This window comes from Miscanthus floridulus, chromosome 3 (assembly GCF_019320115.1).
Source record: "Miscanthus floridulus cultivar M001 chromosome 3, ASM1932011v1, whole genome shotgun sequence".
NCBI lineage: Eukaryota > Viridiplantae > Streptophyta > Magnoliopsida > Poales > Poaceae > Miscanthus > Miscanthus floridulus.
Genome location: NC_089582.1, coordinates 55,492,210 through 55,504,132, shown reverse-complemented (window position 1 = coordinate 55,504,132; position 11,923 = coordinate 55,492,210). Strand labels below are relative to the sequence as shown.

Here is an 11,923-nt window from a genome sequence, read left to right as displayed (position 1 = left end):
AAAGGACAAAGGACTACCTAGCTAGGCACGGCCACTCAACACAGAATAAGGTTTGGCCTAGCTATAGCTAGCACTGCCACTGCCACTTCGAGTCGAGAGATAAGGTGCTCACTAGTGCACTAGTCGTCGTCCACTCCAACACTGGCGTTCACGGTGCACACCGCGCGCGCGGCATACGTGCGCTCCGGCACTGCCCGCACCACTAGAGCCCAGCCCACGCACGCACGCACCACCTCAGCCGCGGCCGCGCAACCACAGCCACCGAGCCACGCAATGCATCGACCGGCCGCCGGGACACCGCGAGCGCTTGCGCTTATATATAGAGACAAGCAGAGTAACTCGTGGCAATCGAGCACAGCCAGAGCGTCGTTAGTTGTGCACTGCAGTAGCCTCCTGTCTCGGTCGAGGCAGGCATATGGCAAGGTCGTCCTCGAACACCATGCTGTGGTTGCTGCTCGCCGTGTTCGCTTCGTTGGCCGCCGCCGGCGCAGGCCGCGGCGACGACGGGAGGAGGTCGTCGCCGCAGGTGTACGTCGTGTACATGGGCGCCGTGCCGCCCGGACCTCCCCCGACCTCCTCCTGCAAAGCCACCTGCGCCTCCTCGGCACGGTGCTCAAGAGGTCGTCGTCGTCACAGAGCTTTATCTCTATATATGCACGTGTTCCCCGCTGTTACCTGTTGATTTGTCTCGCCATCAGGCCGCTCTGGTGGACAGGACTGCCATCGAACACCTTTTGGTGTCCTTAGCTTCTCCACTACATTATATACGCATCACACGTCACAGCAGCACACGACTACACGAGCTAATAAGGCATGCATGCTGTTGCTGTATCCAGGGGGCGGAGGGCAGACAGCGTGGTGGTGCACCAGTACAAGCACGGCTTCTCCGGGTTCGCGGCGCGGCTGTCCAAGGACGAGGCGGCCGCGCTCCGACGGAAGCCCCGCGTCGTCTCCGTGTTCGCCGACCCCGTGTACCAGCTGCACACCACCAGGTCCTGGGACTTCCTGCAGCAGACGACGACGACGGCCGCCGTCAAGACCGACGACTCCGCCGGCCCTGCTAGACGACGCAGCAGCAATAAGAATAAGGGTAGTAGTAAGCCCGCCGCACCCGCCGACGACCCGTCGTCGTCGACTCCGGCGACGGACACCATCATCGGCTTGCTCGACTCCGGCATCTGGCCCGAGTCGCCCAGCTTCAACGACGCCGGCTTTGGGCCCGTGCCTAGCCGGTGTGAGGGCGTGTGATGACTGGGGATGACTTCAACTCATCCAACTGCAACAAGTTAAGTGACCGCGCGCCATTTCTTCTCCTTTTCCCCGTCCATGCATTTCATGTTTCTCTGATGATGGTTCCGATCGACCACCGACGCATGCACCATGCAGTAAGCTGATCGGAGCAAGATACTACGACCTCAGAAGCGTGCGGGGCCCTTCACCGAGCGACGGGGGCTCGCCGCGGGACGACGTCGGGCACGGCACCCACACGTCGTCCACGGCGGCCGGGAACGCGGTCACGGGCGCCTCGTACTACGGCCTGGCCCCGGGACCGCGAAGGGCGGATCAGCGGGCTCCAGGGTCGCCATGTACCGGGTCTGCGCCGAGTCGGGCTGCGCAGGGTCCGCCATCCTCGCCGGCTTCGACGACGCCATCGCCGACGGCGTCGACGTCGTCTCCGTCTCCCTCGGCGCGTCGCCCTTCTTCCGCCCGGACTTCTCCGCGGACCCCATCGCCATCGGCGCCTTCCACGCCGTCGCCAAGGGGGTCATGGTCGTGTGCTCGGCGGGGAACTCCGGGCCCGACGCCGCCACCGTCGTCAACGAGGCGCCATGGATCCTCACCGTCGCCGCCACCACCATCGACCGCGACTTCGAGTCCAACGTCGTGCTGGGTGGAAACAACAGCGCCGTCAAGGGTGTAGCTAAACTTCTCGAACCTGGACAGATCCCCCAAGTATCCATTGATCACCGTGTGCAGCGCAAAGTCTGGCTCAGTTTCTGATACTGACTCAGCAAGGTAACTTACTCATCTCACTACGGATCAAAATCCTCAACTTTTCTCGTCAGCACCACCGTTTCACTTTCTGATGATCGTCATGTAGCCACTGTGAGCCCGGCACGCTGGACAGCAGCAAGATACGAGGGAAGATCGTGATGTGCCACCACTCGCAGAGCGACACGTCCAAGCTGGAGAAGGCGGACGAGCTCCAGAGCGACGGGGCGGCGGGGTGCATCCTGGTGAACGACGCCGAGAGGTCGGTGGCCACCGCCTACCTGGACTTCCCGGTCACCGAGGTCACCTCCGCTGCCGCTTCGGCCATCCACAAGTACATCGCCTCCGCCAGGTATATACATGTCGGTCCTTATTGCTATGCAACCAAAAGCGACAGCTAGGCCTCACGCCGTAGTACCTGTCACGAAATGATTGTAAGCAGCCAACCGGTGGCGACGATCACGCCGGCGGCCACGGTGACGGAGTACAAGCCGGCGCCCGTGGTGGCCTACTTCTCGTCGAGGGGCCCATCATCTCAGACCGGAAACATCCTCAAGCCGGATATCGCGGCTCCGGGGGTGAACATCCTGGCGTCGTGGATCCCGCCGTCGTCGCTTCCGCCGGGGCAGAAGCAGGCCTCGCAGTTCAACCTCGTGTCCGGGACGTCCATGGCGTGCCCGCACGTCGCCGGTGCCGCCGCGACCGTCAAGGCGTGGAACCCGACGTGGAGCCCCGCGAAGATCCGGTCGGCCATCATGACCACGGCGACGACGCTGAACAACGAGCGCGCGCCGATGACGACCGACTCCGGGTCCGCCGCGACGCCGTACGACCTCGGCGCCGGGCAGGTGCACCCGACGGGCGCGCTGGACCCCGGGCTGGTGTACGACGCCGGGGAGGACGACTACCTCCGCTTCCTCTGCAACTACGGCTACAACGCGTCCACGGTCAGGCTCATCAACGGCTCCACGCTCCCGGCGGGTTCGCTCGCGCGGCCAACGCCAGCAAGCACCTCATCTCCGACCTCAACTACCCGTCCATCGCCGTGTCGGGGCTCCTCGGCAAAGCGACCCGGACAGTGACGGTGACCCGCGCCGTCACTAACGTCGGCGCGCAGGAGGCGCCCACCTACACGGTCGCCGTCAGCGCGCCGGCCGGCCTGGACGTGAAGGTCACGCCCAGTAAGCTCGAGTTCACCAGGAGCGTGAAGAAGCTGGCCTTCCAGGTGACCTTCTCCCGCAGCAGGAACGACGACGGCGACGACGACGCGGCGGCCAAGGGCGCCCTGTCAGGTTCCATAACATGGTCAGATGGAAAGCACTTGGTCCGCAGCCCATTTGTGGTTACCAGCTGAAACATCATGGCACTGCGTGATATCGGACGCACAAAGTGGTCAAGAAATGCTGTGATCACAAATATGAAGTATAGGATACGATGTTGAAAACCACTGCACTGCTAGTGGCAAACTCACAATCATCAAATATTCTGAAACCGGGTCTTTCAACACGCCTTGGTCAGAAATGATAATCATGGTTAAACATGTGAATAAACAGGGCCGTCCCACTATAATGTCGAGACTTTAGGCCGCAGTACCATGTAACACAGAAGCAACTTGCAGAGTAGCAATGGCAAATAGTAAGCATCAAGACAGCTGAAAGTATGCAGTGTAACTCGCTGCGCAATTAACAATCACAATGTACACTTTGTGATGCATCTGAACACAGCACAAGAAACAAAAATAGGCTTCAAACTCCAACCTAACACTCTTTTGAGTTTATTATTATGCCTGTTGCCACCAAAACTATGCAGAGCTGAACACGACGTAGAGCCAGAGGCCAAATTACTGCAACAGCACCAGTGAGTTCACAATTTGTGGAAACACAAAGTTGATTCAATCACATGAAGCCAAATCAAAACCCAACACAAAACACAGAAGCAACTTGCAGAGTAAGCATCAACCACAGCTGAACTGAAAGTATTGCTTCACCTTCTGCATTTTGTCAATTTTTTGTGTCAAAGGATTGGACCAGTAGGGTTGAGCATTGTTAATGTCTGTATTATACTAGTATATCAGGCTGTTGTCGAACACTCATTTTAATTTTAAAATGGAACCTGGGCATCTATTTCATGTCCTATCATTTAAAAAAAAATTGTCATTTCCACAGCACTCAATCAGTATCTACAACTACAAGCTTTGCTCTGTTTGAAGCTGCCTATTACAAGGTTCAAGTTATTGCTCAGCAACATAAATAACAAAAAAATGGTTCAAGCTTTTGATGTTACTGTAAACCTTCAATCCCCCAAACTGTTCAATACATGCACTAGCACCATCGCAACATATAGAAGATAAGTCGTATTAGCTCAGCATAACATAATACACAAGACCAAGAAACAAATTCACGGGTAAATATTACTCACTACTACAGCCGTGAAAAGAAGCTTGAAGATATAGCTTATTGCCAAAATTTTTTACTTTGTTCAACATGGGAAACTCCATTCATTAGTATGACTAGCATAAAAATACATTACATATAAGGGTCTCAGTAGGCTTGCAGTATTGAGTAATAAGACGACCAAAAGCATACAAAGGGACACATCCAAGCAAGACCGAACGTTCACCTAAGTTCAATACAATGATTCAACAATCTAACCAAGTTGCTAGCTGCCCGTGGTTAGAGCATACGCTTTCAGTGCTTATCTGTGAGCGCTGGTGACTCGGAGAAATAAGGGATATAAGGAGCAATATTCGTATACCAATTTTCATTTTCTAAACATGCAACAACCCTCATTTCCTTACGGTCCATGTCATAAGCTATCAATCTGTTGAAGGGCTGACGAAAGAAAACCACGTTGCAATCAGGATGAATGGCAACAATTCGAAAGTCCTGCCTGACTGCTGTAATTATTCAAAGAGCTTAAGAAAGCTCACTGTATCCTTCAACACCCATTCTTGTGTATCATAATCCAAGGATCCAGATGAACAGTTCATAGCTCTGCTTCCGTGTAAAGTCATGAGCATCAAAATCATGGTTGATGTAATGCAAGCGTCCTTGGGACTGTCCAATATAAGGAATAGGGTACCAACACATCCCCATTATCTTTTTTGTCTTCCCTTGTACATCCACAGCAACCATCTGAGGTTGACCCATATCCAAAACTATCAAATGCAGGATGCCATTAACAAAGGCTCGCTGAGGGCTCACCTGATTTGGTCCGCCCTGATGGTGCCATCCTTCCAATTGTCCCTGTTCATCCAAGTCAGTTTGGTCGTGACTCCACAACCCAGTCTCAGATGAGTAAGCGTGCACCGATGAGTAAGCATCCCAGGCCAGTTTCCAGAACTGGATCAAGTGAAAGTGAGGGGAGACAGCAGGATCGAAAGCCAACAAGGTGTTCCTAGATGAATTAGGTGTTGATGGCTGACAGTAGCCACAGGGGGGACGGTCGCCCAATGCTTTGTTGCTGGGTTGCACACGATATAGCCGCCGAGTGTGTCAACCGGTTGCCGCTTCCAGGAGTGTTCCAAGAGGAGGAGCCCATTGCAGGAATCTCCGTAGACGAGGGCCTCAATCTCGGGCAGCTTCGTCAGGAAGGAGAAGCAACGATCAATGTCGAGGGGCACGGGTCTCGCCAAAAGTTGACGAAAATATAAATGTCCGACGTCACCGTCGACGCTGCGCATCGGCTCGTCTACGACGAAGAACCCTTCCATGGTTTGGGGGAGCTTCCTGCGGGTTGAGAGGGTCGTCGATGAGGTCGCGCCAGGCCTTGGGACACACACCTGAAACGGCAGACGGACTTGGCAGGGGACGCGGATAAGGATCTCCACCAGGGGGTCTTCAGGGAGGCCGGCCACCGCGCCCGCGCTTCCCTTGGAGCAGTCCATTGCCACCGAGGAGCCTCGATCTGCGAAGTTGGGGGATCGAGTGGAGATGTCAGGGAATGCCGCGGCGCGGGCGCACGCGCGCGAGAGAAAACTACAGGGAATGGGAGGTGATAGGGGGTTTTACCAGCCGTTCGGGATCGACGGCGCCGGCGCCGGCGCCGGTTGCTGGGCGGTGCCGAGGAAGCGAGATCGAGTGAGGAAGTGGGGAATTTCTGGAGTGGAGCCGCCCAGACGCCCCCCTAAACCGAGAGAAAAAAAAAATCGCCAATGTCAAATATGAGCTTCGCCTATAATGGTCACGGCAGGTCCAGTTCTGAGAAAAGATGATTTTAATGATAAAAGAAAACGGATAAAAAGCATATTATAGTGTGTGGCCACGGTTTTTATAACAGCGTTTTGGATGAATTTCTTTTGTTGGATATGTTGGCGATAAAACTATCTCAAGGGCTTTACGAATATGTTTACGAGAGAAGCCCAAAAGATATTTCAGAATGTTCTCTGACTTACGCGTCCATCCTTTCCGAACATTGACGTGCGCCCACTCTCCTGACTTGTCGCTTGGCTAGTACTCCTAACTATGGGAGTACGAGTAGTATATATTATACTTATATTAAAAATAAGAATCATCAATCCTTTGTCTCCCTTCATCTTCATCTAAGCAAACCAGGTAGCAGCCGGAGCGTACCTCCTGCCAGTGCCTCCTCCTCCCTACCACAACATCTTTGCGGCTGCGCGCGCCGGCACCTCTTCGTCCTTGCCGCTTTCTCCCCCCCCCCTAGTGTCGTACCCAGCTAGCTCGCCACTTTTTGTTCATCTTCTCCACCACGGGTTGAAATCCTACTGCTAGTACTACAGTACAGTGAGGGACAGATAGGGAGATGGCGCTCCTCGCGAGGCCCCTCTAGGCGGCGGCCCTCCTCGGCCTCCCTACTCGGCTCGGCCTCGTCGTTGCCACTCCAGTGCCTCGCGTAGGGCGGCCTCCATCTGCTCGTTGTCCTCCTCACCAATCTATACCTCAGTCCCCCACCAGGTAGACCGTGGCCGCGTGGCGAACGCTGTCTTTTAGTGTTTCAGGTGTTTTCGACTTTTGTTTCAAATATTTCATCTGGATATTGCAAAAGTAGATCTGAATTGGCATATGTTTTCAAATGTTTCAGGCGTTTCAAACCTATGTTTTCAAGTGTATGTCATGTTTTCAATTGCATGTTTTCAAGTGTTTCATCTGTGTTAGACACGTATGTTGCAAATGTCTCATCTGAATGTATCAAAAGTAGATCGAACGTTGCACATGTTGTAATGGGCGTTGGTGGCTGTGGAAAGTGGTGGTGCTTCGGCTCCTACCTCATGTGTTCCTCGCGCGGCGTGCCTCGCCCTCCTCCTCTCCTCTCCCTCCCTCCCCTTCCTTCCACTTCCCTTCCCTCCATCTCGCCATGGCAGTTTGAGCTCGGCCAACGAGCGCGTGGAGGCCAGGGTAGGTCGCGGGGGCCGGGGGGCAGGTAAGGCAGGCGCAGCAGGCACGAGCAGGCACAGTAGGCAGGGAGGCGCTGCAGCCTGCATAGGTGGCGGGGTAGTCATGGGCGTCCGAACGGGGGCTAGCATCTGGACGTCCGGGCGCTAGCAATACCCAAGATATTTTGGATGATCACGTTGGGCTTCAAGGAGCAAAGGGAGAGGAGATGGAGCCTTTCTCTGCCAAACTGGCTTGGCTGGCGCTCCCTAACCGGCCAGGCCAACGCTGCCGGCCACGCCGTGCTGGGTTGCTGCGCCCCTCCCTGACGAAACTAGCCTAACTGGTTTGGGACCCGGCTAGGCCGGGTTTCCTGCCATAGTCCGAACCGGACTCTTTGTATATCGGTTTTTGACGTGTTTTTACATAGGAAATTTGAGTATTACGATTTGGACTTGTTTTCTATTGAGATATGACCATCCCCTCTCTCTCTCTCTATATATATATATATATATATCACAGGATCACGGCTGATCGAAGAATTCAACACTCAGTCATCTTTTTTGCATCTATTATCCTATTTTTAAAGAGAATTACCTGTATGGCCATGTGAAACTCACTTATTCCTTGTATGGCCTTGAAAAGTTCAAAATTCCTTGTATGACACTGTGTCTGAATTTGTTTCCTTATATGACACTACAGTTAGCTTTACTGGCTAACAAGTGTCCTGTGAAATGACCAGAATACCTCTATTTTACAAAATGCACAGATTCCCTATGCGACACTGTTTTCCTTCTATGACACCGATATTTCTGTGCTTTATTTGGACATTAAATCCCATCCACGTTATTCAATGTGGTTAAAATTTGCAAATAAGTTTTTTTTGCTTTAAGCATTACAGTTCATCCACAATTATACAACTGTTGTTAAAATTTTCCAAAAAAAAATATTTTGCTTGTTTGCATTATTTAAGCATAAATTCATCCACAACACTAGAGTAAATTCCCACGAGGCCGGGGAAGAGGACTACCTCCGCTTCCTTTGCAACTACAACGGCTACAACGCATCGTCCACGATCAGGCTCATTGCCTCCGCCCTCCCTTGTGGGTTCGGTGCACGGCCAACGCCCAACAAGGAACCTAATCTTCGACCTCAAAACTACCCGGCCATCGCCCATGGTCAGAGCTCTCGCCGGACAATGACCCACGCAGTCACCAACCTTGGCACGCAGGAGGCGGCCACCTACTGTAGCACCCCGGTTTTAAAAACAAAACCAGATACACACCATATGTGAGCCTAGAAAATCAAATCTCACACATAGCTATAAATAGAGGTAATATCAATAGACAATGCTTAATATATAACATACTTAGTATAAATGATATAACCTTAGACAGCAAACAGCGGAAAAGACAACTCCGATCTTCGGGTGAAAACTCCAATTCCACAGGGGACAACTGACTGTGTTGATCACAAGCCTTACTTCTTCAAACTCTAGCAATCTGGTAATCAATCCAGGATTTTTTTATTCAAATAATTTGAAAAGTAAAACAAGCGTAAGTTACATGTCGTACTCAACAAATATAACATGGGGTTCATGAGGCTCAAAAGGCTGACACTGGGTTAAACTTTGATTAGCTTTTTAATGATTCATGATTTTAAGCAGTTGAGTAGCATCAAATTTATCATAAGCCCATATAACCACATGATCAGGTAAACATGAATAATGAATAGCAAAAAACAATAATCATAAGTGAGCATCTGTATCATCAGTATCATTAGTGTTCTTATCTATTCTATAATGGTTCCCAAGGCTGCTCGTGACCGTGAGCACAGCATGTTTATAAACAGTTTTACACTCTGTAGAGGTTGTAACACTTTCACTGTGAGTCGTTGATTTACCCTTTTACCTGAGGTGATCAGCCTCTTGACCCACTACCAAGGAAGGTTGGCAGGGTTCACTATGAAGCCTTTTAAAGGTTCATCTAACCAAGTTAGGGCCGCTAGGATTCACGTGGCAAGCAGATGTAGGAACCCCTCCTTCGAATGGCACAATTCCCTTCATGGCTATACACATAAGAGTAGAGGTTGTCCTATACCCAACTTGGGCAAGCCCCTTTTATGTCATAAAGGTAACAACTAACAAGCTAGAAAAGGTCTCATACTTGACTAAAGCCAGAGGCCATGTGACGCTCACAGTTGTACTATAAGTCCTGGATGATCACTTATAATAAGTCCTTTGGGTGAGGAAATCTAGAGCACCATAAGTAATAGCCCAAGTGCTCTAACCCCCTATTCCATGTTGCTAAAAAGCATCTTTTAGTGTTTATTGTAATATTCCATTAGTCAAGTTACAAGATCATTGCTTTAGTTGAGCACAAGCATCATACTACCCAAATGCAATACCCCATAGATGACAAGGAATCCAAGATATTAAATAGCTAGGAAAATTTACTATGGTGTAAGGTTGAGATGATGGACTAGAGGGGGGTGAATAGTCCTTTCTAAAATTAATCGTGTCGGCTAACCGAAACAAGTGCGGAATTAAAACTATCAGTCTAGCCAAGACTACACCCCCTCTATTTATGTTCTCTAGCACCTTCCAAAGATACTAATTAAGCAACAAAGGTGCGGGCTAGCTAGAGCTCACCTAACCAATTCTAGAAGCAAGGTCACACAAACATATGCCACTAGTACTTTAAGCAAAAAAGGGAGCTCCTACACAAGCTAGTAAGCAAAAGCACAAAGCCACCTAAGCTCCACTAGCAATGCTCAATAACAAGGCAACTAATGCCAAATTAGAGAGCGTAAATACTTAACTACACAAACTAAGCAATATGACTAACAAGGTTACACAAACCAAATTAGCCACGCAAGGGAGCCACTTCTATGCTACACAAGCAAGAAGGTAACTAGTGAGCTACACAAGCTTAACTAAATACAAGAGCAACTACACAAGCACAATGTATATGAAAGTAATTACAAGCTTCTGTAACGAGGATGCAAACAAACGGGAAGAACAAGGTTGACCACGGTGATTTTTCTCCCGAGGTTCATGTGCTTGCCAACACGCTAGTCCCTGTTGTGTCGACCGCTCACTTGGTGGTTCCGCGGCTAATTGGCATCACCCGCCAAGCCCGCACATCGGACACCGCAAGAACCTACCCCAAAAGTGAGGGTAGCTCAATGACACGCTTTACTAAAGTTGCTCTTCGCGGCTCCCACGGGGCGAGCACAATGCCCTCACCAAAGCTCTTCTCCAGAGCACCGCTGAAAGGTCCTAATGGCTAGAGGGGGGTGAATAGCCTATTAAAATTCTACAACAACACTTAACAAATCGGTTAGACAATTATGAGATAAAGCAAGTGTTGTGCTAGCCTACTAAAAAGCAAGCCACCTACCATAATTCTAATTTATATAGTTTCTATCCACACAGTAGCTATGACACTACACTAAGTTAGTGTGCTATCAAAGGCTAACTAAAGAGCCACACTAACCAAACTAACAAGCTCTCATAACTAGCTACACTAAAGAGCTTGACAACTAGTTTGCGGTAAAGTAAAGAGAGTGAGCAAGAAGGTTATACTGCCATGTCGAGGAAGGAGCCAAATAATCACAAGAATGAATACCAATGAAGACCAATCACCTCGGAATCAAATGATGAACACAATGATTTTTTACCGAGGTTCACTTGCTTGCCGGTAAGCTACTCCTTGTTGTGGCGATTCACTCACTTGGAGGTTCACGCGCTAATTGGCATCACATGCCAAACCCTCAATAGGGTGCCACACAAGCAACACAAGATGAGGATCACACAAGCCATGAGCAATTCACTAGAGTACCTTTTGGCTCTCTATCGGGGAAAGGTCAAAAACCCCTCACAATCACCACAATCGGAGCCGGAGACAATCACCACCCTCCGCTCAATGATCCTCGCTGCTCCAAGCCATATAGGTGGCAGCAACCACTAAGAGTAACAACCGAATCCCACAGTGAAACACGAACACCAAGTGCCTCTAGATGCAAATACTCAAGCAATGCACTTAGATTCTCTCCCAATCTCACAAAGATGATGAATCAATGATGGAGATAAGTGGGAGGGCTTTGGCTAAGCTCACAAGGTTGCTATCTCAATATAAATGGCCAAGAGAGTGAGCTTGAGCCAGCTATGGGGCTTAAATAGAAGCCCCCACAAAATAGAGCCATTGTACCCCTTCACTAGGCACAACATGGGGTGATCGGACGCTCCGGTCATATTGACCGGACGCTAGACCTCAGCGTTCGGTCACGCGATGCGTGCCATGTGTCCCCTCTCTTCAAATGTTGATCGCCTGATCTCAATGGTCAAGTGACAACCGGATGCAGCAGCTCAAAGTGACCGGACGCTAAACCCCAGTGTTCGGCCATTTCCAGTAAGCATCCAGAGATGACTTTTCATGACCAGACACGTCCAGTCATGGTGGACCGGACACACCTAGCGTCCGGTCACTCAGCGACCCCTCTATCCACTGCCATGTCAGCAAGACCGGACGCACCCCTGTCAGCGTCCGGTCACTAAGTGGCCCAATGTCCGGTTAGAGACCGATGCTACGTGCCCT

At 50.9% G+C, this 11,923-nt stretch overlaps 1 protein-coding gene and 1 pseudogene across 1 annotated transcript; one reads left to right on the top strand and one right to left on the bottom strand.

The window, feature by feature from the left end:
* Nucleotides 1–363: 363 nt before the first annotated feature.
* LOC136545769 (CO(2)-response secreted protease-like) lies at nt 364–3,944 on the top strand (annotated as a pseudogene).
* Nucleotides 3,945–4,677: 733 nt separating this feature from the next.
* Nucleotides 4,678–5,878, bottom strand: LOC136543762 (uncharacterized). Its single transcript, XM_066536126.1, has 3 exons — nt 5,774–5,878; nt 4,955–5,477; nt 4,678–4,888 (listed from the first exon to the last, which is right to left on the bottom strand). Exons 1-3 carry the CDS (start codon nt 5,876–5,878, stop codon nt 4,680–4,682), a joined length of 837 nt encoding a protein of 278 aa, XP_066392223.1. The 3' UTR covers nt 4,678–4,679.
* Between the last annotated feature and the right edge of the window lie 6,045 nt (nt 5,879–11,923).